Source organism: Chinchilla lanigera, unplaced genomic scaffold (assembly GCF_000276665.1).
Source record: "Chinchilla lanigera isolate Chin_1 unplaced genomic scaffold, ChiLan1.0 scaffold00099, whole genome shotgun sequence".
Taxonomy (NCBI): domain Eukaryota; kingdom Metazoa; phylum Chordata; class Mammalia; order Rodentia; family Chinchillidae; genus Chinchilla; species Chinchilla lanigera.
The window spans coordinates 4,022,087-4,049,980 of NW_004955500.1; the positions used below are offsets into that span (position 1 = coordinate 4,022,087).

General features: G+C 39.6%; 1 protein-coding gene across 1 annotated transcript in view; it reads right to left on the bottom strand.

Moving 5' to 3' along the window:
* Nucleotides 1-27,679, bottom strand: part of Nell2 (neural EGFL like 2) — a gene marked incomplete at its 5' end in the record, with an annotated part of 379,873 nt that extends 352,194 nt beyond the window's left edge. The window contains 2 exon segments of the mRNA XM_005406591.2: nucleotides 27,098-27,226; nucleotides 27,594-27,679. Of these exon segments, the coding sequence (XP_005406648.1) occupies nucleotides 27,098-27,226; nucleotides 27,594-27,648 (184 nt within the window).
* Between the last annotated feature and the right edge of the window lie 215 nt (nucleotides 27,680-27,894).

Sequence of the window (27,894 nt, forward strand, 5' to 3'; positions counted from 1 at the left end):
GCCTTTTATAAAGTGGTGGATTTGAAGACATGATTATCTCTCTATAACCAAAATGTCAAAATCAAACTGGCCCAGAGTAGGTGCAACATACGTACCTATTGATTTGAAGTTGGCTTATACTTTCTTAAGTGAGGTGCTTTACTTCTTTCTAAATGGAGTAACATACGCTGTGGTGGTTCTTAATAAAGCTAAGCAAGTTATGAAGCATTAGCATCCTTACGGTTTAGGTAGGAAGTGTCTCCTGAGACTCACGTGTTGAAGACTAGATCCCCAGCACAGAAATGTTCAGAGGTAGGGTTTTTGGAGGTGAGTGGATCATGAGGGCTCTGACTTTACCGGTGGACTCATCCATCGATGAATTCGTAGTTTATGGATTATTGGGAGGTGACGGGAACTTGGAAGGTCAGGTCTAACCAGACGAGGCAGATCACCGCGGTGTGAGTCTGCAGACTAAATCTGACCCCCACCCGTGCCTCTTTGGCTCCCTCCTCCTCTCTGCATCCTGCCTGCAATAGGGTGTGCAGCTCTGCTTCCCACGTGCTCCGCTACGATGCCCTGCCTCACCACTAGCCAAGGACACCTGATCCGGTCAGTCTCGGACTGGAACCTCTAAGAGGATGAGCCAGCATGAACATTTACTCCTCTAAGCTGTTTTTCTTCACATCGACAAAACACTAACACATTCTCTGAAAAAAAACAAAGGATTTTAGCCATTTTCAAAAGAACTCTGGCTTAAAGTGGAGCACTGGTAAATCACAAGTGCTGCACATCATGTAGCAACTGTTCTCTGTCTTCTTTTTCAAGAGATAAAGAAGTCAAATACATGAAGAAGAGTATCTTTTAACGTCCTAAAGATGGTTTTCTACGTCGGTTGTTTCTACGTCTGACTGAGATATGAAGTAACTTCATAAAGGAGTATGGCAAGAATTCCTCTACACTTGATATTTTTAATATTTTCAACATAATTTTCTTTTATGGGCTAACAATCAATTTTGGGGAAGTCATAAAAGTTTTGTTAAAATTCAACAGTTTAAAACTCAATCGATCAATTCACACTTGTTCACCAGGCAATGCCTCAGCAATTTTTTAACTGAAAGCCCAATAGATAAAAGAGAGCAGAAAATGGCAGGCTATCCAGTATGACATTTCAAAATTGCTACATTCTCCCTGATTACCAGAAGTAATTGAACTTCTTTAAGTGTACCCTGTGGTCCTTTTCACATTCCTTATTTCTATATCATATACTTTGCCTCAATTTTCTATAGATCAAACCCTTAAATATCACATGCTTTCAAGAATCCAATTGAATAGTAATCCAATTTACAATCCATTCCAAAAGGGTAGTCCAGACGTCCCGTCCCAGCCCTAATACACTAATGGCTAGCAGAATTACTCTCCACTACGTAAAACTATAACACTGCAAATATACAAGGCAACTATTTTTAAACATTGGATAAGAGAGAGCACAAGTCTATCATCCTTAAGAGAATTCTGCCTTTCTGCTTGGGGCACTTTCCAAACTGAGGCACAGGAAAGTACACGATGCTTAAAGGAACAACAGCCTTCACTGGGCAGCGATAGAAAAATAATGTGCTGAGAAGCTCCAGAAGTTTTGTGAACGGCCTCCCCAAGAATTCCATGAATTTCCCAATTTGGCCAATAGTTTAGCGGTGTGCATGCAGGTCAAGATTCTAGTGGGTAGGCAGCGAACAGCTCCAGTGATGTAAGCTGAATGAAGACTGCAGAGGTGACAGTGCTTGATATGCTAGATTATAACTATTCAAAATGAAGCAACCTCTCTGGATACCCGAAGCATTCAATCCCAGAGAGACCATGTTTCTAGAGTGGATTGAGTCACTCTAGCCCTTCCACACACCTTATCAATTCTTCCTAAAAGCAAGCATAAGCAGAATAATGACAGGGGCTGGGGATTTAGCTCAGCAGCAAAGCGCCTGCCTGGCAAGCGCAAGGTCACGAGTTCGGTTCCTGGTACCTGAGAAAAACGAAAAAAACAAAACAAAACAAAACAAAAAAACAGAATAATGACAGTGAGGAAAGTAATTGCTTATGACAGAAACCTCAGCACTTTTTACAGGAAGATAACAAAATTCAGTAGCGTGTAAAGGGCTTACAATAACCAAAACAGCCTTGGAAAAGAAGGGAGGAAACCAGCAAGGAAGGAAAAGACCGTGGGAAGTTGGTGAACTGGAGGATTTATACCATCTAATTTCAACATTTACTGTTAAGTCCACAATACCCAGGAGATTCCAATAACCATGGAATCATTCCAAGTTTTCAAACAGTGGCATACTAACATCAACAAATTTTGTCAAAACCACCAAAGAAACATAATGAGGAAAGGATAAGGTTTCAGGAGATTGTGCTGAAAAAAAATCGATGTTCATATAAAAAATTATCCTTGAATTCCAACTCACATCATAAAAACAAAAATAAATTCAAAATGTATTATAGACCTCAACATAAAAGGTAAGACTGATAAAATTTCTAGCAGAAGGCACAGGAGAATATCTTTGAGAACCTTTGGGAGAGGCAAAGGTTCATTTGAACACAGAAAGCATCAGCTACAAAATAAAAATAGATACACTGCATTTCATTAAAATAGAAAGCTTTTGTTCATCAAGAGAAAACAGGCAAAAATTAGCAGGATGCAGTCAAAAGCCAAGGGATGTCAAAGATGCCAGAAGCCACGAAAAGCTAGGAAGAAACAAGAAAGACTTCTTCAGAGGAAGTGCTGCCAACACCTTCGTTCCAGACTTCCAATGTTCAGAACTGTGGGAGATAAACTTCTGTTGGTTTAAGCTGCTAAGAGTGTTGTAATCTGTTGTGTCAGCCTCAAGAAACTAAAACTTCTGCTCACCAAAAGACTTCACTAAGAAACTGAATACAAAATCTTCACATGAGAGAAGATTTTTTCAGGAACCCATAAGGAGATACGTAAAGAGTACTGAACTTCAACAATAATAACAAAAACCAATAAAAGGTGTATAAAAGAATGGAACAAAAACTTCACCAAAAAAACATATAAAATACAAATAAGCACATAAAAATGTATTATTTATCACCAGAAAAATGCAGGTTAAATCCAGATGAGATCCTACCAAACACTCATTAGAATGGCTAAAATAATGACCCTATGACACCAGATATAAGGGGAAAGGTGGGGCAAGCGGGTCACTTGGACACTGCTACTAAGAACATAAAGTGGCACAACCATTTAGGAACAGTTAGGTAGCTTTTTCTCAAGCTACTTGTGTCCCTATCCTATGAGCCAGCAATCTAACTGCTGGACATTTACCAAGACGAATACTGTAAAAGCGTATGTCCCAAAAGGAGTCCTACTGGAGAGTCTGAGGCTACAGCTCAGTGGTACACCACTGACTTCTCATGTGTAAGACCCTAAACTCAATCCACAACACTAAAAAGAGAGACAGAAATGGAGACTAATCCCGACATAAACTGCCAGAATATTCCAACTTGTCCTTTATTGACTATTTATCCTCAGGCCCCTATATTTTCCATCCAAAACTGAAAATAATGAGTCCCAAAACTGCAGTGAAGTTTCCTAATTGTAGGTTAAGACAACTTTCTTTACAAGCTAGAAAATTCAGTCTTTAACCACCTCATAAAGTTATAAAATTGTGATTAATTAATACAGGCTTCAAATTTTATTCTAGAAAGCTACCTTTCCCAAGATATTTTTGTATATATCAAACAAGATTTTCCTTCTCACAAATGAATTTATGCATGAAGAGATAAAGACCGTTGACTGAGTATAGTCTTGCCTAATTGGGTGGTATGATTCCTGACATTTATGAACCAAGTACATGAAAGGGGAACTAAATAGTAGACAGCATGTAGAGCTGTTCTGATCAAGACAGTACAGTAAAATATACAATACAGGTTGGTATTCAATGGTTAGATCAGTACACTAGCCACATAAAGCTAAATAATTAAAGTTAAATTAAAAAGTTAAAACACAGTTCCTTCTTTACTAGCTGGATGTCATACGGTTAGCCACATGTGTAGGGATTTCTACACCGGACTGCGCATTTCTATCACATCACTCTATTGGACAGCTCTGGTTTAGAGAAACAGCTTTGGGCTTTTCAATGGAAACCCAGAATTCTGAAGTGAAGAAAATGACTCAAAAGTTAGTAATTAATATCATCTGGAACTTATGGACACAGGGATTATTCATAAACAAATGTGCATGTACACACATGCATATACACACGTCCACACACATACACACATGCATGCCGTAAAGCAGAAACTAAAGATCATCTCAAATCACATGAGAGTTACCACCCAAAGAGATTGAAGCCACAAAATTCAATTCATATCCATTTCTAGGGAGACTTTTTGAGCCTTGGTTAGCCACTTCTTATGAAAAGGCTTTAATCCTAAAAGCTCTTAAAATTCAGTACTTTAGAGTAGAAAATGACTTGAGCTCCAAGTGCTTATTCTGGACTTAGGAAAGCGACAATGAAATGAAAATGGACGTGGAACATTTACACCCGGAGCACTAATAACCATATGGACTAATGATTGAGGTAGATCCCTCGAAGTTACTGAATTGACCACGTACATGGTTTAAGGCCATTTAAGGGACAATTTATACCCCAGACATCTGTAACAATGCTCTTATAGCATCTGTGGTTCATTACACAAGTATGTGTTTAGAGATTGTTGACCCCCAAAGGCCACAAAAGTTCCTCTGGAGCCATTGCAGTTAACGATGCATTTACATTAACAAAAAATTCCAGCACTGCCAGCTAGTCTCTAGTGTCACCGTCCACATGGACATTCTGCTTTAGTGAAAATTCTTGACACGGAAGAAGGGAATGGCTTCTTCTGTGCTACTGTGGTCTAATCATATCAAAACTTGCTAAGGCAGTCCTCAGTCTATGGATCACTAGCAATACTGATCAGTACAGCTCCTCTGGGACCATTCTCATTTCTCATGTCAATATCATTGCTCTTGCAAGCTGTTGCATTTTAAGTTGCTGCAGCAGTGGAGTAGCCCAGGTTCCGGGCAAAAAAGATTCTAATTTTTCTCCCATATTTTTCTTTTCAGTCAATATGCTAAAGTATTATATCTTATTATAAACAATGGAACCCACTTAAGATGATCAATGCAAAATAAATCATAAAATATTTTTCCAGCTTTTCTCCGGCAAGTAGCATCTGTGTTTTATCATACAAATACACATTTATCCTTGACAATTTTTTACATTTTTCTCTCAATGATCTTTCAATTTCTACTTGAGCTGTACATGTATGACACATATAAATGTTATTTGGGTTTAAGTTATAACTGTTTCTGGAATTAGAAATCATCCACCTGTACATTGTGGTATTCTAACACTTAACAAGTAATGTCCTAAAGCCAGTATCATCACTGGTCTTTTGGGAGGATCTTGTGGGGGTGTTAGAGTACAGCCGATGGTTCCTAGAGACAGTTTTCTTCTATACCATACAACAATCGATATCAAAATCCAGAATATTAGGGGCTGGGGATTTAGTTCAGCGGCAAAAGCGCCTGCCTGGCAAGCACAAGGTCGTGAGTTCGGTTCCTGGTACCGGAGAAAAACCAAAAAAAAAAAAAAAAAAAATCCAGAATATTATATAACATTCTATGCTGCCATTAGCTCTAGGGCAAAGAGACTGGGACAAAAAAAAAAAAAAAGACAGAGCCAGAGACTCCGCCTCTACAGGCACCACCATCAGCATTATTATTATTATTGGCAGGGTAGTAACTCATCCTAGGCCAAGTTCATCAGCATAGTAATGATGTACAGAAGTGGAATGCTTGAGTCATTATTTTCATGAAATAAGGGTATTAGATTATTTTCCTACCTGTATGTGTGTTTCACATTTATTAATTTTACCTTCCAAGCTAATGTGTGCACTCCTTAAGTGTTATGAGATATGTCCTATAATAACTTATTTTTTAACTCCATTGAGACTAATATAATAGATTTAACACAGTGGATGTATTTGTATTTTCTTATGTGTAACAGGGATAATATTTTATAAATTACCAATGTGCCCTTCTGAGTGCATTCACCTCAGCTAGTCTGAGCATCCTTCTCCTGGCAAGATTTTGGCTCAGTACAGAGTAAGCCTAGGTAATACTCAACTTCTATAATTTAAAAATAGGATTTTGCAGAAAGGCAATAGCCTTGCAAGCCTGCTACTATCTCTAGAGAGAATTTTATAAATTTCTCAATTTCTTCCTTGAATATACCGAGGGCCAGGACTGTTGAATGTGGTTCAAAGACTTCCTTAGTGGCATATTAAATGTACACCTTCCACAAATAGAGAAAATGAGACAGAAACATGAAGATAAAATGATAATAGTTTTCTGACTCATGCAAAAGGAGTTGTGAAGAAAATAAAAACAAGAGGGAAAAGCAGAGATTTTCCTGCCTTGAGAACTTGACCTAGAGATACGGAGTTGCACCAAGGGAGAAAGACATCAAAGAGACAGAAGAAAATTCATGCCCACTCCCTGTTTGAACTCAGTAAGATGCTGGCTTTTCAGGCTGTGCTACATCAACCCAGGGAATGGCAACATCAAAGCAAACTCAGACATGCAGCAGACTAAGACGGGGTGTTCTGAGACTTCGGTTTCCAAGGTCTGATTGGGGACCTTGCCAGAGAAATCACCAGCGAGAGAGTGAGGTAGCTTTATAAAGTGATACAGAAGGGCCAGGCGCACAACTAGGCTCAAACAGGAGTACGAGCCGGAACACAAGCGGCTCCCGACCACCAGCAGGAGCCAGGGTAAGGCAGCCAGCCAGGAGACACCACAAGGTTCTGACCCAGTCTGCAAAAGGCCAGTACAGAAAACACAGCAGCCGCAGACCAAGCCTCACGTGCCAGAAGAACATGTAAGAGGCAGGCAAGGGACGTCACTCCCGTGAGCAGCAGACATAGTCAGAGGACACGGGTCACCGCCTCCACCTCTCCTGGCAACGAAGAGCCAGTGGACACTCCTCCCAAAATCTCAGACCTTTCTGTTAGGTGTGAGGTCACCAAAGCCATTCTCTTCTCCTCCTGACACACTGTCATTTCAGAATAAAGAAAAGGGTATGGATTTTTCTCTTTTGTTTTTAATCAAATAGACTGATCACTACTTGACCTTTAAAAAGAAGACATGCTTCAAGCAGTGGTCACTGACAAAAGTAATTTCCTAAGAGCACATGTCAACAGTCTTTTCAGGTAGAGGTCACAAGCCAATCACCTCTTCCTGTCTCATCCTTTCCACATATGTAAGCTTGAATTTGAATAGCGATAAGTCAAACCCACACTTTCCAGTTGCCCAATGACCTTAGAATGCATATCCAGTTCACTCAACTCTTCTGTGCTATTGGCCTGGCCCACGTAACCAATGACGTTGCAACATTTTAAGATATTAAAATTAGTTAGACTTTTCTTTCTGTTGTATTTACATGTTGGAAAACATAACTCACAGAGTAAAAGACAGTTTTAAGATTAAATGAATATAATATTTCTTGCACGGGATACAAAATACTTAAGCCATGACAGAAAAAAATTGATAAATTACACATCATCAAAATTAAATATCTCTGCTCATCAAAGGACTCCATTAAGAAAATGAATAGACAATATATAAAGTGGGAGAAAATATTCATAAATCAAATATCTCACAAATGATTTGTATCCCCAATAGATAAAGAAACTTGACAAAGCAGCAATAAAAATATCTTTAAAAAGCAGTTTTAAACAACAGAACAGACATTTCCCAAAACTATAAGAGCAGAGATATCAGAAAAATGCAAATTAAGTCAAAAGAAGATACCAAATTGGATAAAATAAAAAAGACTGCAAATCACAAATGCATGTGAGACTGCAGAGTAACTGGAACTCTTACACATTCCCTGTGAGTACAGAATGATATAAAATGGTGAACCACTTCAGAGACTGTTCGCCAGTTCCTGAAAACATGCCTAAAGACACTTGGACAGAATATTTACAGCAGTCTTCCACTAACCAAATATTTACCAACAAGAAAATGAATTATCGAGTTGTGATCTTTTCACACAATATACGAATAAACAATAATAAGGCATTGTGGGTAAATTTCAAAGACATTATGTTAAGTGAAAAGAGACAGGAAGGAACACATACTGGTTTATTTTACTTAAATAAGCCCAAATACAGGTAAACTGAACCTATCCCAGGAAAGGTGAGGGAGTAATTGTAGAGACTGGGGCAGAGATCTGACTAGAAAGCCACACAGGGAACTTCCAAGAGGTACGAAATGTCCAGTATCTTATTTTAGGCTGAGAGCACCTGACTCACACAGTTATCAGAACGCATCACACGGCACTGCCACCATGAGAGGCCGCCCACAGTGACTGGACCAGGTGACCATAAACTACAACCTCTCAAATCACAAGACAAATTAAGCCTTTCCTCCTTGAACTTGATTTTTCTCAGGTGTTTGGTTACAAAAGCAGAAAACTAATACAGAAAATTGGTACCAAGAAGTGTGGCTGTTCGTGTGACTGCTCCTGACCATGTGCTCCAGCAGCCTTCGGAACGGGGAGCTGTCTGGGCAGCTCTGGAGATGCAGGCTGAGCAAAGCCAAGAACATAAGCAGAGACTAATACCTGATTCTAATATGAGCTGAAAAGACCAGAACGTGGACAGGAATGTCAGGCCCCACTCATCGCAGGTTTAAGGGTGTAAAAGGGCAAACTAGTTTGAAATACTTTACCTTGAAAACAGCTCTGGGGTACCCTGTCCCTGAGGGCCACTAGGGCACTGTTTCCCCAAGGTCAGTCATCTGGGCATTGGAGAGGCCACCAAGGACCCTTCTGGCAGTGGACTTTGGTGTCGCCCACATTATGCTGGGCTTGCAGGTATGCACAGTGCAAGAGTTACGGGCTCATGCAAGCTTTGACCAGAAGACCTGCGAGGCCAGTGTGAGGGCACCAGCATCCCTGAAAGCAGCTCCGGACAGGACAGTACATTCAGCTGCAAGCAAGTAGTGAAAACACAGTGAAAGACAAAACACAGTGAAGACCCCAGGACATTGAGAGATGCCAGGAATGCATAATGCACAAATCGAATATTTATTTTAGTGGAGTTTTTTTAATTAGATAAATAGATTTTTTCCAAAACTGTCCAAAGAGACAAGGAACGACATTATGACAATCAAATGGCCAACTAACAGGAAGATATGACAATTAAAACAAGAAATGTACCCAACATCAGAACACCAAATATATGGCAAATAGGAAGTGAACCGAAGGACTGCGTGTAGAACATAACAATAATAATAAAGGTCAAACTTCAGAAAGAATTTGGTGAGAAACTTGGTACATCATTTCTATGCATTTTCTTTCAGAATAATACTGAAGCACTAACGTACTAAAGCCACAAATAAGCCCGAATTTGAATTCTTTACTTAGGATTGCCTGGCAGTAACCAGATATGCATGTGCAAAATTATAAACAGAGGACCAGAGATCTAGATATGCAGCTGAGTAGTAAAGTGCTTGCCTAACATGCATGAGGTCCTGGGTTTGATCCTCAACACTGCAAAAATAGATAGATTATCAAACATAATTGGCACATGGTAATGTAAAACCAAATGATACAGATGAACTCAGTATTATCTTGCTGTAATCTCTCTTAGTATCCTGCTTAACACTTTGCCATTAGTTCAACTTTTTACCAGTAATGTGTTCATATAAAATTATATAAATACAATTAAACTATAACACCAAACATAAGAGTGTTTCAAAATCAAAGAGCAAAAATGCTTAGCAGGTCTACCTGGAGGAGGGAAGACGGTTGATCATTTATAAACTTCACTCCTCCTACAAGGGACAATATGCCATGTGCAAACGGCCTATTCCAATTTCCAGTGTCAGCAGCAATTTGTGCCAGTGACGCTCAGTTCCAGGGCCGGCAGTGACCAGGTTATTCATGGATCACACAAACTGCTGGCTGAGTCACTTTCACGGAGTCTTCCCCAACACTACCATGCTACAAGGACAGATTTTGTTCTGCAAAAACATCTGATCTTTTCTTGTTAAGAACATTTCATTCTACCTTCTCTAATTAAAAACAAGTTCTTTTGCAGAAAGGACTTAGAACATTTATTTCACATTTCCCACGGCCTTCTCTTATATTTTTATTTTGAATGACTCCTGCCCTTTCAATCCAGTAAAGTATAAATGTATTCACTGTCAGCATCAACAGAGCATTTAATTAACTCTTTATTTGGAAGAAAAGCCTCTGGCTGAATTCTATATCTGAATTTAATGATTTGATGAATTCCTTTCTATGAATTCATATTTTAATATTCACTGTTAAAAAACTTCACAAATTGTTTTTCCTTACCTACTTCTTTTATTAAGATAGTAAAGAAAATGGATCCTTTATTCCAATACTTTTCGGTAGCACGTATTTATTGAGTGCTTACATTATAATTTCAGAAAGTCTGAAAGGAAGTAGCTCTGCTTTTATACCTACATTATGTATTTCTCTCATGACAATAAAACACTGTTACACACAGAAGGGTACAATTTAAATATCCCTTCTAGATTTTTCATGAGGCAGCTCGGAAAGTCTAAACCCTTCTCGTTGCTTGTCTGATATCTGTGTAACTGCTGGTAATTACATAAGACTGAGCTGGCATGTCTCCACAGCCTAACTACCCTTTCTCAAATCCACCCTCGGACTTTCCTAGTTTGGTGACCAAAATAACAAAAAGTAATCATCCGTTAAATAGGTGGATTCTCCCTACTCACCACTTTCCTTCCTGGTCAATGATTCACAAACTGAACACTCATTTTTTTCCATTAGTCTTTGAAACGTGTTCTAATTTGAAAGTATGTTATCAAAGAACAATTTAAATTACACCATTTTCACTGAAAATGCAACCCAATTATTTAAAATGGAAATCATGGCAGCAATAGGATGAAGAGGTGCTATAAGATGCTCAGAAAGGCGGCTATGATAAGGATAATGAAATTTTTGCAGCAACTTTTAAAAACTTGACCTCTACTTCAGAGTCTTATGGTCTTCAAGGTGAGTGGCAGTAAGCGCACATCGATTCTGCGTCCTTTCCTTTCCCCGGATAGCCCTTCTTTCTTGTGAATTCTTCAACTTCATACTCCAAGTTCTTATATTTACTCCATTTCAACTGCAAATAATTCTTGATTTTAATTCATAACGTTGTAATGTCATGACACAGTGTCCCTGTATCTTTGAGGTTATTGTTTACCCTGGAGACTAATGACAAACTTCAGGAAAAATTTAATGTGGGCACCACAGATTTGAGTTAACAATGCCAAAAGTCCAATTAAAATGGGTTTCAATTTTTGGTCCTTGAATTTAACTTTAAGGACTTTGGTAGTCTTTTCTATGCATTTTCTTCAGAATAACGGTCAAACATTAACTATATTAAACTCCTAGACAAACCTGAGTTCCAAATTATTTGAATTCAAATTTGGACTCAATATTCCCTTCCCTTTGAGCCACTCTAAAGCATTTCTCTCCTTTATTTGTTGGATGATGCTTCTTCTTCAAGAATGAAAATCCCTCTGTTTTCACGTGAAAGGCAAAATTGAAAAGCCATAGTCACAGAGCTTTTCTAAATTGCTTGAATTAAATTATCTATTAAGTGTCCTATATAAATTCACTCTGAACATAAGGGAATTGCAAGTATTAACAAAAGCAATAACCCTAATACTTACATTACAACAAACTTTTAAAAATCAGTCTCAAAAGGAAGAACCAACATATGAATAATAGTATCATAAAATAAGCTGCCTCCCTAGAGTACTCACACACTAACTAAATCTATAGTTACAGTACAATTAGCAATTTGATGAAATGTAGGGAGAATACATCAGTAAATGGCATGCCCTCCTCAAACAAAGTTGACAGGCTCTCAGGGAACATCCAGGCTCAAAACTCAGTTACTAGGAACACTGCATCTCCTTGGTAGCCTAAAGCAAACATTTTTATATGCCTTTTTAATTATCTTCTTAACAATCTGTCAGTCTCCAGGAGAACTCTTCTCAGTTACAAGTATATGTCAACAAACAACCCATAGTGAGCATATTCAGCTGGCAATTACTGCTGGAAATTTAAATACGTTCTAAAAATATAGGTTAGGCTCCATGCTGAAATGCTTAATCTATTTGCACTTTTTCTGGGACATTTAATGGTCCATCAATACAATGTGTTAGACTGTACAAACCCAGAATTAGACACAGTGCTTGCCTAGGGGATTCTCAATATGAATAGACAAGCAAATAGAGTAAACACTAAAACATCAGTGCATGGAAGAAATAAAGTGGATCTACTATTAGGAGTATTTATAAAACATATGCAGTGCATAGCAGGGTAGTAAAAGACAGGATATATTTCAGTAGCAAACATGACAGTATTAAGCACTCCCACATAATTTTTAGAAGAGAATTGTTTTGACAGTGTGAAGGACTTTCAGATAAACGGGAAATAGGATGTTCCAGACATCAGAAGTTACAATTAAAAGAGGAAAAGTTAATTAAAAGGGAAGAGAAAGGAATTTACTTTCAGTTGGAACTTGCGAACTTGGAAATCATTTATTTTAACTCCCATCCACACTGACCCTTTAAAACATTTTCTTTATTCATCTAATCACTACTTGAATACATAACAAACGTTTGATGAATACGATGGATAGGTATTTCATAAAACAAACCAGTTACTTTTGGAGAACTTTATGAAAAGCATTCCTTGTAAAGTGCCTCTTTCTGACTTCGTAGATCTTAGTTTTACCCTCTACAGCAGTGACAATGAAAATGAGAATCAGGTGAGTCACATAAGCAATTTTAAATTCCTAGTAATCACATTAATATCAAAATAAACAGGTAATCTTAATTTTAATAATGTATTTATTTATTATTTATTTATTGATTCAATTATTTATTGACTCACTATATCCAAAATATTATCCCAACATACAATAAACATAAAATATTAGATGTTCTGCACTTTGTATGTATTTTTATACCTAGATAGCATCTGTATTTGGACAAGGCATGTTTCATGCCTTCAATAGCCACCTGTGGCCAGTGGCTAATAAACTGGACAACGGCTGACGAACTCATCGGAAAATCAGAATCACAGAAAACGGTTCAAATTCCTGGGATTCATCCACAGAGATTCAGATTCAGGAAGTTTAGGTTGCTAAGGAAGTCTTCTGAACACGGCAGGCAGTAAACTACTTATCATCAAGCTGACACTTGGCAATCAGTGTTCCAGAACACAAAACACAAAACTCAGTCTAGGTCTTCCCATGTCTGACCGCCCTCCCAACACGTAAAGGAAATTGCCACATCACTGTCTTTTATACTCCAAGCTAAATTTTCATGCTCTTTGAACCCTTCCTCATCTGGCATGGTTTCCAAATCTTCCAACTCCTCAGTTGCTGGTCTCTGGATACACTCCAGTATGTCTGACTTACTTGCAATAAAGAAGAAGTATCACAGCATAAATAATCCAAATTAATCCTTATCTGCCTTTGAAATATTTCTCAGGAATTTCATAAGATGTGATGCTCTGTTAAAACTTTGAAATCACAGTCCTTCAAACTGAAATTTTAGGGCCAGGGATATAGCTCAGTGGCACAAGTGCCTTCCTGGGAAGCACAAGGTCCTGAGTTCGATTCCTGGCACCAAAAAAAGAAAAATACAACAGACCGCTAGGCAAACTGAAATTTTAAAGCTCTCATTGGAAAGAACCATTCAGGATGTTCAGTTTCTTCAACATGCAGTACACTTCACTGTGTGCTAGAAAAAGATCCCTCGAAATAATTCAGAGCCCTAAGTAATTCAGAACTAGCTTATTCCATGCCTCCCAAGCCTCTCGTCTTCCCTTTAAATCAGAAGACAGTATTTTGATTTAAAAGAAGGGCTATTAAGTCTTCTTTAAGTTCCATAAACATGAAATATAATATTGTCACCAGAAAAATCAGAGCTGCCAGGAATAAATGGACTTAATTCAATGCCACAAGAATTTCCTCACTGAAGGTTTACTCACCACATTATGTGTGCCACCGTGATAGGCCAAGAGGCTACAAAAAAGAGCAAAGCAGAGTGCTACATCCTAAGATCACAATGTAATTCATGTAATCACCTAACGGATATGTATGAAATTCTTACTAACCACCAGACACTTGTGGTAACAGTCAATTAAACATTCAAACTTTCCTGTCTTTGTGGAGCTTACTTTCTAGTAGGCAAGACACATAATAAATACCTCAAGTGATAACTAAGCTTAGTAGACAATATGGTAGATAATAAATATAAGGGAACTAATAGGTCAGGGTAAGGGAGATTAAGAGTCCTTACTGAATGGAAGACAGGCTGCAGTTTCACCTCGTGGTCATTGTAGGCCTCTTTTAAAAAGCGACTGTTGAGACAACATTTGAAGGAAGCAATGGAAAAAACATACAGATACCTAGAGGAAAAGTGAACCGCAATACAAAGGCCCTGAGGCAAAAGAGTACCCTTCCTGTTTGGGGAACAAAGGAGGCCAGCGGAGTCAAAACAAAGTGAACAGAGAAACAAACGAGGTAGAAAAGTCCTGGAGCAGTAGCAGGACTGCTCTTGCAGGACGCTGTTGGATAAGAGGACTTGGTCTTTTGAGTGAAATGGGGAACTACGGCAGGTTTGGAGAAAAGCAGTGACCACATCTGTATTATACACTTTGGTTTAATATGGAGACGACATTCGACGCTCCCCTAAAGCCAAACGTGCTTAAGGGAGGTTGTGGGGAGGTGACTGGATCATGGCGGCGTGGTACTCAGCAGTGGATTCATTCACCAAAGAGTTTACAGCTAAAGATGACGTTGGGAAGTGAAGCCTATTGGGAGGAGGTGGATCGCTGAGGTCATGCCCCGGAAAAATCTATCTCCCTTCTCCTCCCTCAGTCGCTCACGGCTTCTTGTCATTATGCCATGAGCTGCTTCTTCTCTGCCGTGTCCCTCTGCCATGTCACCCTGCCTTGTAGCAAGCCAACCATGGACCAAAACCTCTGCAAACTGAGCCAAAATAGACCTTTCCTCCTTTAGTTCGCAGGTGTAGTATTGGGTACTTTGTCCCAGCAGTAAGAAAGTATGGTAACTAAGACAATGTTCATGAATTATTATCTATCTTCCCTGCTAGAAAATAAGACCCATCGGGGCAGAGATTTTTAAATGTTTTAAAAGGGTCACTCTCGAAATTATGTTACACCTAAGGTAACTAGAATGTAAGCAGGGATATCACTTAGAAGGCTACTGCAGAAATCAGGTGAGTGATGTGGTAGCTTGAACCAGGCACATAACAGAAGGTGAAAAGGAAGTAATCACATCTTTTACACTCAAAAAAAAAAAACCTTAGCTATAATATTGTGTGATAACTATTTTAACAAGAGATGCCAAGAAAGCACAGAAAGGAACAGTAGTTCCACCAAAATAAGAATGATATGTAAACATTCACTAGGAAAAAGAACAGAGAAGAACAATCCAAAGAACACCAACAGGGAGTTGTGGGTTGCTATGGGAAATATAGAAACTAAACATTTTTCTGGGGCTGGGGATTTAGCTCAGCGGCACAGCGCCTGCCTGGCAAGCGCAACATCGTGAGTTCGATTCCCGGTACTGGAGAAAAACCAAAAAATAAAATAAAATAAAATAAAAATAAATAAACCTTTTTCTAAGGAGTTTACATTCTCATTAGAGAACAAGGGACTAAATGACTTAAGACTGAAGTCATAGGTGCTACTAGAATCAAAATCAAAAATCAGAAGAACTTTGAACTATAGAAATAAACAATAATGAGAATGAGATAGTCTAAAGACAGTAAAAAAGTAGCAGGAAGTGAAAGGAAAGCAACTCCAATTCACAAAGGGTCCAAAAGACTATCTTAGAGGTTCTCCCAATATCACACTGAACCGCCACTCAAAGTTCCCTAAAACCTTGCCCTCCACCACCAGGGTCCAACAATTGTCCAATAAGTACCTTACCAAAAAGCACCACAGATACTCAGACAGAGCCAGGTAAAAGAATTCTTTCAGTCAGCTATACCCTGAATCTTCTTCTGTTGGTTTTCTCTATGGTTCCCCCACTTCTAAAACACTAGTACAACAGGGTATCATACACACCCTCTCATATCCTAACTTGGCATTTGATCTCATTCTCCTCTACTCAAATGTACATATCCTCTTCTTCCCAGTAAGCCCAAATACAGAAAAAAAGAGAAAACAAAATTCTTCAGAGCCAGTTTCTCCCCAGAGTAGATTACCTTCACCTGTCCTTTCATCACACAAAAGTTGCTTTACCTCAAGTCCTCCGCAAAAACTAGCACTTCCACCTGAAAGATCCTAAAACAATCCAAGAGCATATAACCTGATGCTGAGACAGTTCCAAAGTAAAAGTAGCAGCCAACATTTATTGAATGTTTGTAAATGTCAGGCACAGTTTTATTCCTACAAACCACACCTCAACTCTAAGAAGCAGTACTATGATTATGCCAGTTGAAACAAAGTTAAGTAAAAAGATGACATTTACACAACCAGTAAAAAAAGAGCCAAGACTACAGCCCAAACTTTCCAGTCTCAGAGCCCATGCTCCTAAACACTACAGGGCAGCAATATGAATTCAGAATTGCCACCATAATTTCTTTCCTTTGTCAACAGACCAATTGAATGTGACCTTTCTTGCCAGTTGCTGCTGAGCTGGAGGTTCTTCACGTGTGTGAAACCAAAAGCAAGGTTGTCCAAGGAATTCCCTGAGGACACAGAGCGCCCTAAGCGAACAGGTGTTTCAGCTTCAAGAACAGGAGCGTGAGAGGTGAGCTAGTTGTTAAGCAGAAGGGGTTCCCTTGACATCAGCATGTTGGGTGTATGAATAAATGCACTGCAGTCTTGAGCAGTTCTTCTCCTATCCGGAGGAGGGCTCCACCTCACCTCAGCTCTCTGCGTTCTCCATACAGCATTGTCTTCATTTCTTCGTTCTCCACTGTCTGCCCCCTAGTGGAGTTCAAGAGCAGCACTGTACACAGCACTTCCTCACAATAGTGACTTACTGCCCTCATTGTTTAAGTTCCCTTTGTAGGAACAGAAACACCACTGCCTTGACTCCTTACTCCCTCCCTGAACGAAGACTATCAGCAAGGGGACCATCAAGAACAACTCAAGGAGTACATGACAAAGAGCCCCGTTCTGGGCAGCAGGTCAGATAGAAGAAACAGACGCTGTCTCCACTTTTTTCTTCCCCCAAAACCTCTCTAGTTCTTTTAATTTACAGTGGTCAATAGCTGAGTCCACAAATATGTGTTTACAGCAAGGGAAAAATTATCATAACAAAAATATCCACTAATGAACTATTTGCTTGGAAATATCTCCACATAAGACCAGCATATTCCTTCAGTGTCACATAGAAATGGAAATCTAGCAGAAGATGAGAAACTTTACGAAGTTCCTAACAGCAATCTCAGAGAGCTGTCCAAATGACACACGAAGGCATGACAAATGGCAATCTGATAAAATGAAAAATAAAAACTTGATCAGAATGATAAATACTTCAAAACAGAATTATTTTGTATCAAAGAGTAATAAAAGATGCCTCAGATAACTTTGTGAAAAAAAAAAAACCACACACAAACAAAACAACAATAGCAACAATAAAACCCACACTTGAGTTTTTTACTTTTTATAATTAGCTGACAGTTACATAATGCTTTGGCTTATACCTAAATGTCTCCCCCAAAGCCTCACATGCTCATAGGTGGGGCTTTTTGAAGGCAGCTGGTTCTAGAGTGTGTGAACATGGATTAAAGGTGTGTGATAACTAAATTAGTCCACTGGCTGGTGTAGCATAGTTCTGGGTGTAGATATTTGGAAGCCCACTCTGAGTTTGGGTGGCAACAAACAGGCTTATAGCCTGGAAAGAATATAAAAGGAAAGATAAAAGGCATACTCAAAACTTTCTGCCCACCATTCCATCAAACGTTTCTCCTCTATAATACCACTGTGCCATGCTGCCTTGCCTTGGAGACAGTTGAACATGGATTAAAACCTCTACAAACTGTGAGCTGAAACAAACTCTTCCTCCTATAACTTGGGGCATCAGGTATTTTGTCTCAGCAATGTAACTAAGAATTAAAAAGTAACTAAGAATTTGGTACCAGAGAAGTGGAGTGATTACTGTGACATTACCTAGCCATGTGGTTTAGGAGTCTTTGGACCTCGCTTACAGGGAGAGTTTGGAAAGTTTTGAAGAAGTCAGCTGAAGCAGCAGCCCCAGAATGCTGTGAGTGGAACATGATGTAAGATTCTGGTTGGAACTCAGAAAATCAAAATATTAATTACAATGTAGCTGGAAAAGATAAAACTTAAGGTTTCAATTGGGAAGAAGGACTGCACTGGCATTTGGACTCCAGATCATGTGTATTATGCTTCATTAGAAAATGTGTCTGCATTTGGCTCATGTCCAGAGACTTTGCCTGAAACTGAGATTAATGGTGACAGACTAATAATGGAAAAAATTTCAAGACGGTCTAATGTTGAGGGAGTGGCATCAATATTCCTGGGGCTTTTAACCACCTCTGCCTTGAGAATCAAGAGCTAAACACCCAGCAGAATGATTTTCAAAGTTTTGAGTTTGACCAGAAAGAAAACCCTGGTAAAATCATGGTCTGCAAAGATGGAACAAAGAAGAACTTCATAGTTGAAAAGAAAGAGGAGAATAGAAAAGATGACCTGAAGGTATTACAAGAACCAGCAGGACTCTACCCTTTGCAACCTCAAAATTGCAAAGGTGAATGACTTTGCTTTGAGAAAAAAGTCCCAGAGCACTATGTCCCAGAACAATTGCAACCTAGAAAATTTGTTCCTCAGGACTGGGTTTATAGTGCTCAGCAATCCAGGCCCTCAACCCCTACAGCCAAGAGAAAAGGAAGTCTAGCTACTACTCCAGCAGGCAGCAGACCCTGGCATCACTCACATGGTGCTTTTTTAAGTACATGCAGAATGCGAGAGTTGTGGGGCCAGGAAGGCTTCCACCCAGATATCAGAAGAAGGCCTTGGAGGCTACCTAGTGTGCCCCTGAGAAGGCAGTGTGTGAAGCTATGAGTGTGAAGCCAAAGGTGCAGTGGAGACCCCAGAAGGCTGAAAAAGACAGGAATGTGGATCATCTGAGGAAAATTGTGAGGAATAAGGAAAGTCAACCCAAGAGAGAAGTCTTGAGGGCTATGACCACCCACAGTGCCTGACAGGCAGAGCCACCTAAGCTCTTTGGAGTTTGTATCTTGCCATGGATTGCACCAGATTTTGGACATGGAACTATGGACTGTAACTTCAGCCATGCTGGATTTTGGTCTTGCTTTGGTCCCATTCCTATCACTCATTAGTATCTTTTGGAATGGGAGTGCTTATCTTCTCCACTGTGTTTTAAAATTATTTAACTGTTTTTTTCATTTGTACAGGGGATCACAGCTAAGAGTTTGCCTTAAATCTCAGAAGAGAATTTGGACTTTCGGTAATGCTGAAACTGTTAGGACTTTTGCAACTCTTCGAGATGGAATAAATGCCTTTCACACAAAGGAATGCTCAAGAGTCTTTGGGGAGCTGGGGCAGAACGTTATGACTTGTATTTAATGTCCCCCTAAAAGCCCCATGTGTGCGTAGGTGGGGCTTTTCAAAGGCGGCCAGATCTAGAGTGTGTGAACATGGATTAAGAGTGTGAATGTGGATTAAAAGTGGAATAACTAAATATGCCCACAGACTGGTTTAGCTCTGGTTGGGAATATTTGGAAGCCCCACTCTGGGTGTGGGTGGCTTGCAGCCTGGACAGAATATGAAAGGAAAGATGGAAGGCAGGCTCACTACCTTCTGCCTGCCACACCACAGAATGTTTCTGCTCTACAAGACCCCTCTGCCATACTGCCTCGCTTTGAAGACAGACGAGTATGGATTAAAACTGCTATAAACAGTGAGCTGAAATAAACTCTTCCTCCTATAAGGGAGTGGCAGGTATTTTGTCTCAGCAACACAAAAATTAACTAAGACACATCATTGCCTACATTTTGTCATCTATAGTCTTATTCACAATAATTTTCATAGTTTCTAGTCATTCTTAAAGAAAAAGTCCCAAATTTCTTTATTATTTATAATGAGATGTTGGTTCTGATTTTCACCTCCTGAAATAACTTATGTAGACCTTCTGTCCCCTACTGTATTATGACCCTCATTATTTAAAAAGAGGAAATATAATAAATACCTACTAAATTGACTTAAAAGAAAATCAACAGAAGACATATCATACCATAAGCTTTTACCTTCTAGTGCCCAAGTTATAAGTTAGCACCTTATAGGCAGTGAATTACGGGCAAATAATAACAAGAATGGAGATAGGGTAGGTATCTATGAAGATTAGAAGGTGGAAAAAAGCCAAAGGAAAGCAGTAAGACTTTACTGCTGCTGTTTTTGGGGTACACTTCAACCATGATATTCAAAGTCATCCACTGGCCATAGCCCGTCAAGATGACTCCAGCTCCCCCCAAAATCAAATCTAGTCAATGGTCCTTAGATATCCCTGGCACTTTTCACTGGAGTTCTGCTTGCTCTTCAAACAATTGTTTCCACCACACCCACTGGATAAATTTATCCCATTCTATTGCCAAAATATTCATACCTTCTAACTTTTACCCCTCTCCATCTGGATTAAAATAAGACCTGAAATCATAAAGTTACTAAAAGAAAACCTAGGGTAAGTCCTGAGGCATTGGATATCATACCAAAGGTACACACAACAAAAGCAAAAATAGGGATTACACTAAAATGCTTCTGCACAGCAAAGGAAACAGAGTGAACCCACTGAACAGAAAAAAAATATGCAAACCGTACACTTCACAAGGGGTTAATATTCACAACATAAAAATGTAACACAAACAAATTTTTAAAAGACCAACAACTAAATAGATATTTCTCAGGAGAATATCTAGAAATAGTTAACATGTATATGAAAAACTGTTTACCATCACTAATCATCAGTATAATTCAAATTAAAACCACAATGAGACATCACTTAAACCTGTTAGAATGGCTTATCAAAAGGACAAAGGGTAATGTAACGGCTTGTATCTAGAAGTGCCCCCAAAGCTTCACGTGCTCATGTGTTGGGTGTTCTGGAGGTGGCTGGCTCTGGGGTGTGAGAATCTTGGTTAAGGGTGTGTGAATATAGATTAAAGGTGCAATAATTGGATTTCCCCAGTTAATTAATTTAGCATTGTTCTGGGTGTGGGTAATGGAAAGCCCCACCCAGGATGCAGGTGGCACCAATCAATAGTCTTGGAGCCTGGATGGAATATAAGGGGAAAGGAGGAAGGCTCACTGCCAGCTGCTTCCTGTCCGCCCTGCCATGGACTGTTTCCACTCACTGATGCCCCTCTGCCATGCCACTCTGCCTTAGAACCAGCCCCCTATGGACTGAAACCTCTACAAACTCTGAGCTAAAATAAACGTTTCTTCCTTTAACATTGGGGACCAAGTATTTTATCTCAGCAATGAGAAAAGTTAACTAAGACATATAACAAATGTTGGCATGGATGTGGAGGTGAGGAAACTTTTGCACACTCGCAGTGGCAATAAAATTTAACACAGCCATTATGCAAAACAGTACAGCGTATAGGAACAGGGCTGCCTAGCAGAGCTAGAACAGGGAAGCTGACCTCCAGGGGAAAATGAAAACTACTTAAAACAGCAAATGCTCAGGGACTGGGGAAACCAAGCCTAACATCGTGTTGATGCATGGCCCCCAGCATTAACCGAAGCAGAACACAGTTCCCCTCGCCTGAACCCAGCTAGCACAATCACAGCGCACTTCGTGCTGGTGGACACAAATGGAGGACCTAATGCAAGACCAAATTCCACTGCATAAACCGGGGAGGGGGGCTGCCCCAACCACCACAAAATGAGCCCTGCTCTACCAGAGCGGCAGACTCCCAGCTCCAGGGCCCCGCCTCTCCAGAGGAGTCTGTTCCACGCCTCAAAATAAGCCTTGCTTTCGCTTTGCAACTTCTCTGAACAATGCTGTCCATTTCTATACTTGACCAAGAGTTTAGACCCAGGAACAACTCAAGACCGGTGGTCACGCCTCCGGGTGACAAGAGATGCCCTCAAAAAATTAAAAATAGAAATAGTGTATGATCCAGCAATCCTACTTCTGAGTATACAGTCAATAGAAATAAAATTAGTATGCCAAGGACATATACAGAAGCTGGGCATGATGGTGCCTGCCTGTAATCCCAGCACTTGGGAGGCTGAGGTAGGAGGAGTGCTGGGAGCTTGGAGGCCAGCCTGGGGATGAATACTCCAGGGCCAGCCTGGATGACAATAGTAAGACCCTGTCTCTAAATAAATAAATAAATAAATACAAACTTTTACATTCACGGTACAACTGTTCACAACAGCCAAAATATGGCACCAACCTAAATATCCACTCACAGATAAAAGAATAAAGAAAATGCAATATTAAATAGACACAAGGGAATGCTGTTCTGCCTTTAAAAGAAGGATGCTGTCATCTGTGATGATAGAGGAAAGTAGAATACATTATGTTAAGTGAAATAAGCCAGGCACAAAGACAAATACCACATGATCTCCCCTACCTGTGGAATCTAAACAGTTAGGCAGATTAGTGATCTTAATTTTCCCTTGCCACGTAACATAAAATTATTGGGTTTTGAAAGACACTTTAAAGACACGACATTTTGGAAGACCCCTATTCTCCCCACCACAGTACACCTTTGTATAATAATAACTTTTCAATTCCATTAAACTGATATAGTCTACCATGTAACTTGGTTCCTGCCTTACTTACTGGCTTCATTTAATATCACAGCTCCTACATCTCCACACCACTGGACTCTATTTCTCCAATACACAATGCTCACTGTAGGGTCAGGACCTTTGCTCCTACCATTCCCTTTGCTTGTGTTTCTCCTCCTCCGAGAACCCTCCACCCTCTCTTCCCCAGACTACTCTTATATAAGACCATTTCCCTGACTCCATGACACCCCACCCTAGAATACAGATTCCCATTACACCCTTACTTTTTCATATAATTTATCTTCATGATGATGAATTATTACTTGTACAGTTTAATAGCTTTTTTAAGGCAGTACAAAGGCAAGATTTAGTTCTACCTTCTCGGTTTGCCTTAACACCTCATAATATAATAGTTGCACAACAGTACTCTATATGAATGAATGAATATAACTTGTTTAACAGCAATGTTCATTATATACTTAAGGGTACTTAAGCTCAAAAAATTTAGCTACTTTCATCACTGTCACTTCTACCCACACTTCTCCCTGAGTCTTTCTGATTCACAAGCTCTCTCTTAATCACTGTGTTATTCTACTCTTCAGGGGTACTGAGAAACATCACCTCTAAATTCACAGATGTTCACTAACCCACAAACCAACTGTGAGTACTCACTGCCATCTCACTTTCCTTAGTGCAGTTACCTTTGCCTCCCCAAATCAAGGGCCTACAACCAAATGCCTTACTTCCTTCCTGTTTTCAAAGACTGGCATGAGAGTAGGCTTATGAACACTGTTTCCTTTAAAATCTTAAGTTCTTTTAAAATAGTTATCCAGCTTAATTAAAATGATCAACTTCCTCAGGAAAAATAATCTTTGATTTTATCTGCTTCTATTTGGGGATAAATGGGATTATAAAATCTATGAACACTTCAGAAGAAATTGCCCTAAGCTGACAGATGAAACTATCAATTTTTGGAACCTGGCCAGATGACAGTTAAAATCAAAGATATAAAACTCATGTTAACTTTGCAAGCAAGTCCTAGAATTTTGATTCTGCATACACACATTCCTGATCTTTAATGCTTTAATACTGAGGAAAAAATATTATTATTATTATTTTGAAAAAAAATTCCTAGACTTTAAAACAAGGTAGGTGTACAATTCCTTCAGATTTCAGAATTCTTTATAATCTCTTTTCATTGTTAGGATTCACTCTTCTATTCTTTTAAGAGCATAAAAATATATTTTTGTGTGTGATTATATAGCGAGAAATTACTAAAAGACATTGATGTGTGTTCCAAATTATTACTTGCACACTTTTTTATCAAATATTACTGTAACCGGTACCGATCAAAGCTTCATAAAGAATGATCTAATTTAGCATCTTATTAACTGAATTTCCTATGCAGCTATAAATCAAATTCAGCAATAATAAAAACATTTTCCTGGTAGTATGGTTGTTGTTACAGTAAGAAAAAAAGATAAGACTTTGAAACATATTTCCACTTGTTTATATGCCATATAATAAAATACCAATAGTAGACTTATATTTCATAATAATTTACAAAATTATTCACATTCATATAGTACTAAACTGCATGCACCTCTGAAATCACTGAAGAGAAAAATGTAGACAAAACTAAATAAAAATCATTGAGAAAGAATATGTTGAGATCTCTTTAAAGCTAAGACACAGAAGAAGATGGTTTTGTTGCTGAGTAATGTCATAGCTCAAAAATCTCTTCTATCTATTTAGAACATATCTGATACTGCAAAGAAACTTGTATGATAGGCTCATGAAATCTGAGAGCATCTCATAGGTTTTGTAAGTTGTTACTATTCCTGCTATGACATTTTACACACTACATAAAATATCTGTAGTGCCCTCAATTCACTATAAACGGAATCTATAACATCTTCAGAGTCTGAATGTTTTTTGTCTCTCTAAAGCTTGTGGAGTCTAATGAAGCCATAAGACTCAAAACTGACTTCTTGACAAAACCTTCTCCACCCTAGCAGCACAGAAAAGGACCTTTCCAAGGTAATACAGAACAAGCACATAGAGTCAAAGGTCCACTTGTCAATTTCAGAATCCAGAGCCTGGAGTAAAAGAAATCACTATAGCATAATCAACACATCAGTAACATATGAGAACACAACAGGCAATAAATATTTACTGATTGATAAGCTATATGAAATGAAGTTCATAATTTGGCAGAAAATGAAATTCCACATCTTCAAATCTCATAAGCTGTACTTCAAAGGCATTGACTCTGTATAAATATTGGGCTTAGTGTCAATACAGAAACAAAAATAACCAACTCATTTATGAGCACTGATATATCTACTTACTGAAGATGGTTTAAAGATAACAATTCATGGGCCTCATGTATTTGCAATATAATGCCTACCTTGAAAAAGCTGTCCATTGATATAGAAATCAATGTTTCTAAAATATTTTTAATTAACCAAGAAAGACATTGGTCCCTTAAGACTATTTCCAAGAACATTTTAATTGTCTGATATCTAACTGTTCAATTGTCCCACATAAAATGTACAATCATGCAAGTTTCTATTTGTGACAGTCCAGGCAGTCTTCACAAGTAGCTAGGAAGAAAACTAGTAAAATTTAAGAATCAACTGGAAATTTTAAGTGCGTGTCAGTGCCATGAAAAACTGTAGAAAGGTTTCCAGTTATTCAAATATTCAGTCCTGGAATAACTTTATTTCCATTTCACAGAGATAAAAGCAAAATAAAACACAATTAAAAAAAAACTTAACCCTAATGACATTTCTATTCAAGTCTGAAATCCTGCTGACAGTGGAGCCCCATGTCCTTTATTAAATTTGGTCATTCTTTTTAAATGATTGAATATCCAAGTCCCACCCTCAAAAAAAAATCTTTAGGTAAATAAAACTTCATAATAAATATTTGTCACAATAAAAACACTAACCAAGGGAAAACTAAAATGACAAATTAAAAAAACAGAAGCTACATTTCAATTTCTTATAAGGGCAAACTTGTTGTAAATAAATGCAACATATGTGAGCTTCCTTCTTTCCCAACTGTGAGCTCCGGTGTTACTGTCCTTGGTGACACATACTGGCTAAAGCAGGCAATAACACCACTAGAGAAACACTCAGGTCTTATTTTATTTCTATTTCTGGGTGGCAAATTTGTTAAAGTGGTTGTATGCTGCATATCCAACTCCTTAGTAATTATGAGTTGTACTCCTTTTTGAAGCCATAGCCCCAAAATGACAAAAGAAAAACTTGAGCGGTTTCGAGGACAATGGTTCGATTCATCAGCTGTGTTACACGTCTCCATTTCTCTTCTGCCCTCACCTATATACCTTATCGTCCGTGAATCTAACACATATTCAGCTACCTTTAAAAAGCTCATGTTACAGCATCTTTCCATGAATCATGCAATCTTCAAAAGCTTCGCAAAAATCAAAGTTAGAGGCTTATGGCTCTGAAATTTGCTTTTTGCTGTGCAACACATTTAAATATACCATAATTTGAAATGATAACATTTGTACCTAACCAGTGTTCACTGACTTCAAAAAAAAGTTTCAACATCCTAACCAAATAATTAATGGTGACGAAAGGTATACTTCCAGATTAATATTTACTTGAAACGTTCTCAAATTACGTTACATGAGTATTATTCTCTTTTTGCCATTGGTGGAAAAGGAGAGTGATAATCTTTCCACAGCAAATCTCTTCTCAAATATAGTGTGTCTGCGAGATACAGTGGTAAAACTACGGAAAGGCATTCATCTTTCCAGAAAACTACCCCCATAAAGAAACGTCTTGCTGTCAGGGACCATTGTTCTTAAAACTTTCACAGAAAAAGTCTTAACTAAGATTAAGCTATCTTGTCTCCTACCTAAATCAATTTCACCCAAATGAGGCGTTTGCGTTGTAATTCATTGTTCCCCAGACTCCAAGATCAACCATCTGCCACCAGAGTTTCTATTCGTTAATTAAGGGACTACCCATTTGACTGGCAAGGGTACAAAGTAGGGAGGAGAAAGAGGATGCGGAATGGAGAAAAACCGAGCCGCTTAAAGAGAAATGCGGCTGCTCGTCCCCCTGACCCCCCACGCCTCAGCTCAGGTGCTGCCGTCCAGGAGGCAGAGCCAAGTCAGGGGGAGCAGCCCGGCCAGCTCCTCCCGGGGGGATGCGAGCTGCAGCCGCGCTGGGAATCGTCACGCCCGATCCTACCTTGAAAGAGGAAGGCTTTCGTCCCATTATGCAGCCCGGGGACTTGGCGCACTCCCGCCGTGGACTCCCCAAGTTCTAACTCTGTTAAGACGTCGATCTGCAGGGAAGGGTCCACCCCAAGCCCCCAAACTGGTGGGAATGGGGAGGAGGAGGGAAGGGAAAGAAAAAAATACAAATGCTCCGTTAAAATACAAGCCTCTCCCTCCAGGGAGCGAAGAACCGCGGCTTCGCGACAATCCTGGGAGGGGGCGGCGCGGGGCGACTCCCTCCTTACCCGCGGCCAGCAGCCCCGCTCTCGCCCGCGGGGCGCCCGGTCCCATCCCCGCGACCTACTTTCCCCCCTCGCGGGCAAGTCCCCTCAGCGCCCGGAGCTGCCCAGGGACGCGACCCGCCCGGCAGCCCGAAGCCGCAGCCGCCCCACTCCCGTCCCCCTCCAGCCCGACTTCGGCCGGCCCGCCCAGGCGGCGCCCTCTCCCCGCAGCCGCGCGCCCCTCACCGGCTCCGAGGCAGAAGACCAGGCAGAACGTTCGCAGCAAGACCCGAGGCTCCATGGCGCGGATCTGCTCAGTCCATCGTCTCGCGCTTTAAAAATAAAAATAAAAATCGAGGCGGTCTTGGAATCAAGCGGGAAAACAGCGCTTGCGTCTCCTGCTGCTGCCTCAGATTTACTGAATTTGAAGATTAATGCTATTTGGTTGCCTAAGAAAGAAAAGGGCGGCCCCCCAGGCGCGTGGAGAACTTGGAGCCTGCGCCGCGCTCACGGTTCCCGCACGCGGAGCCCGGGCGGAGGAGCGAGC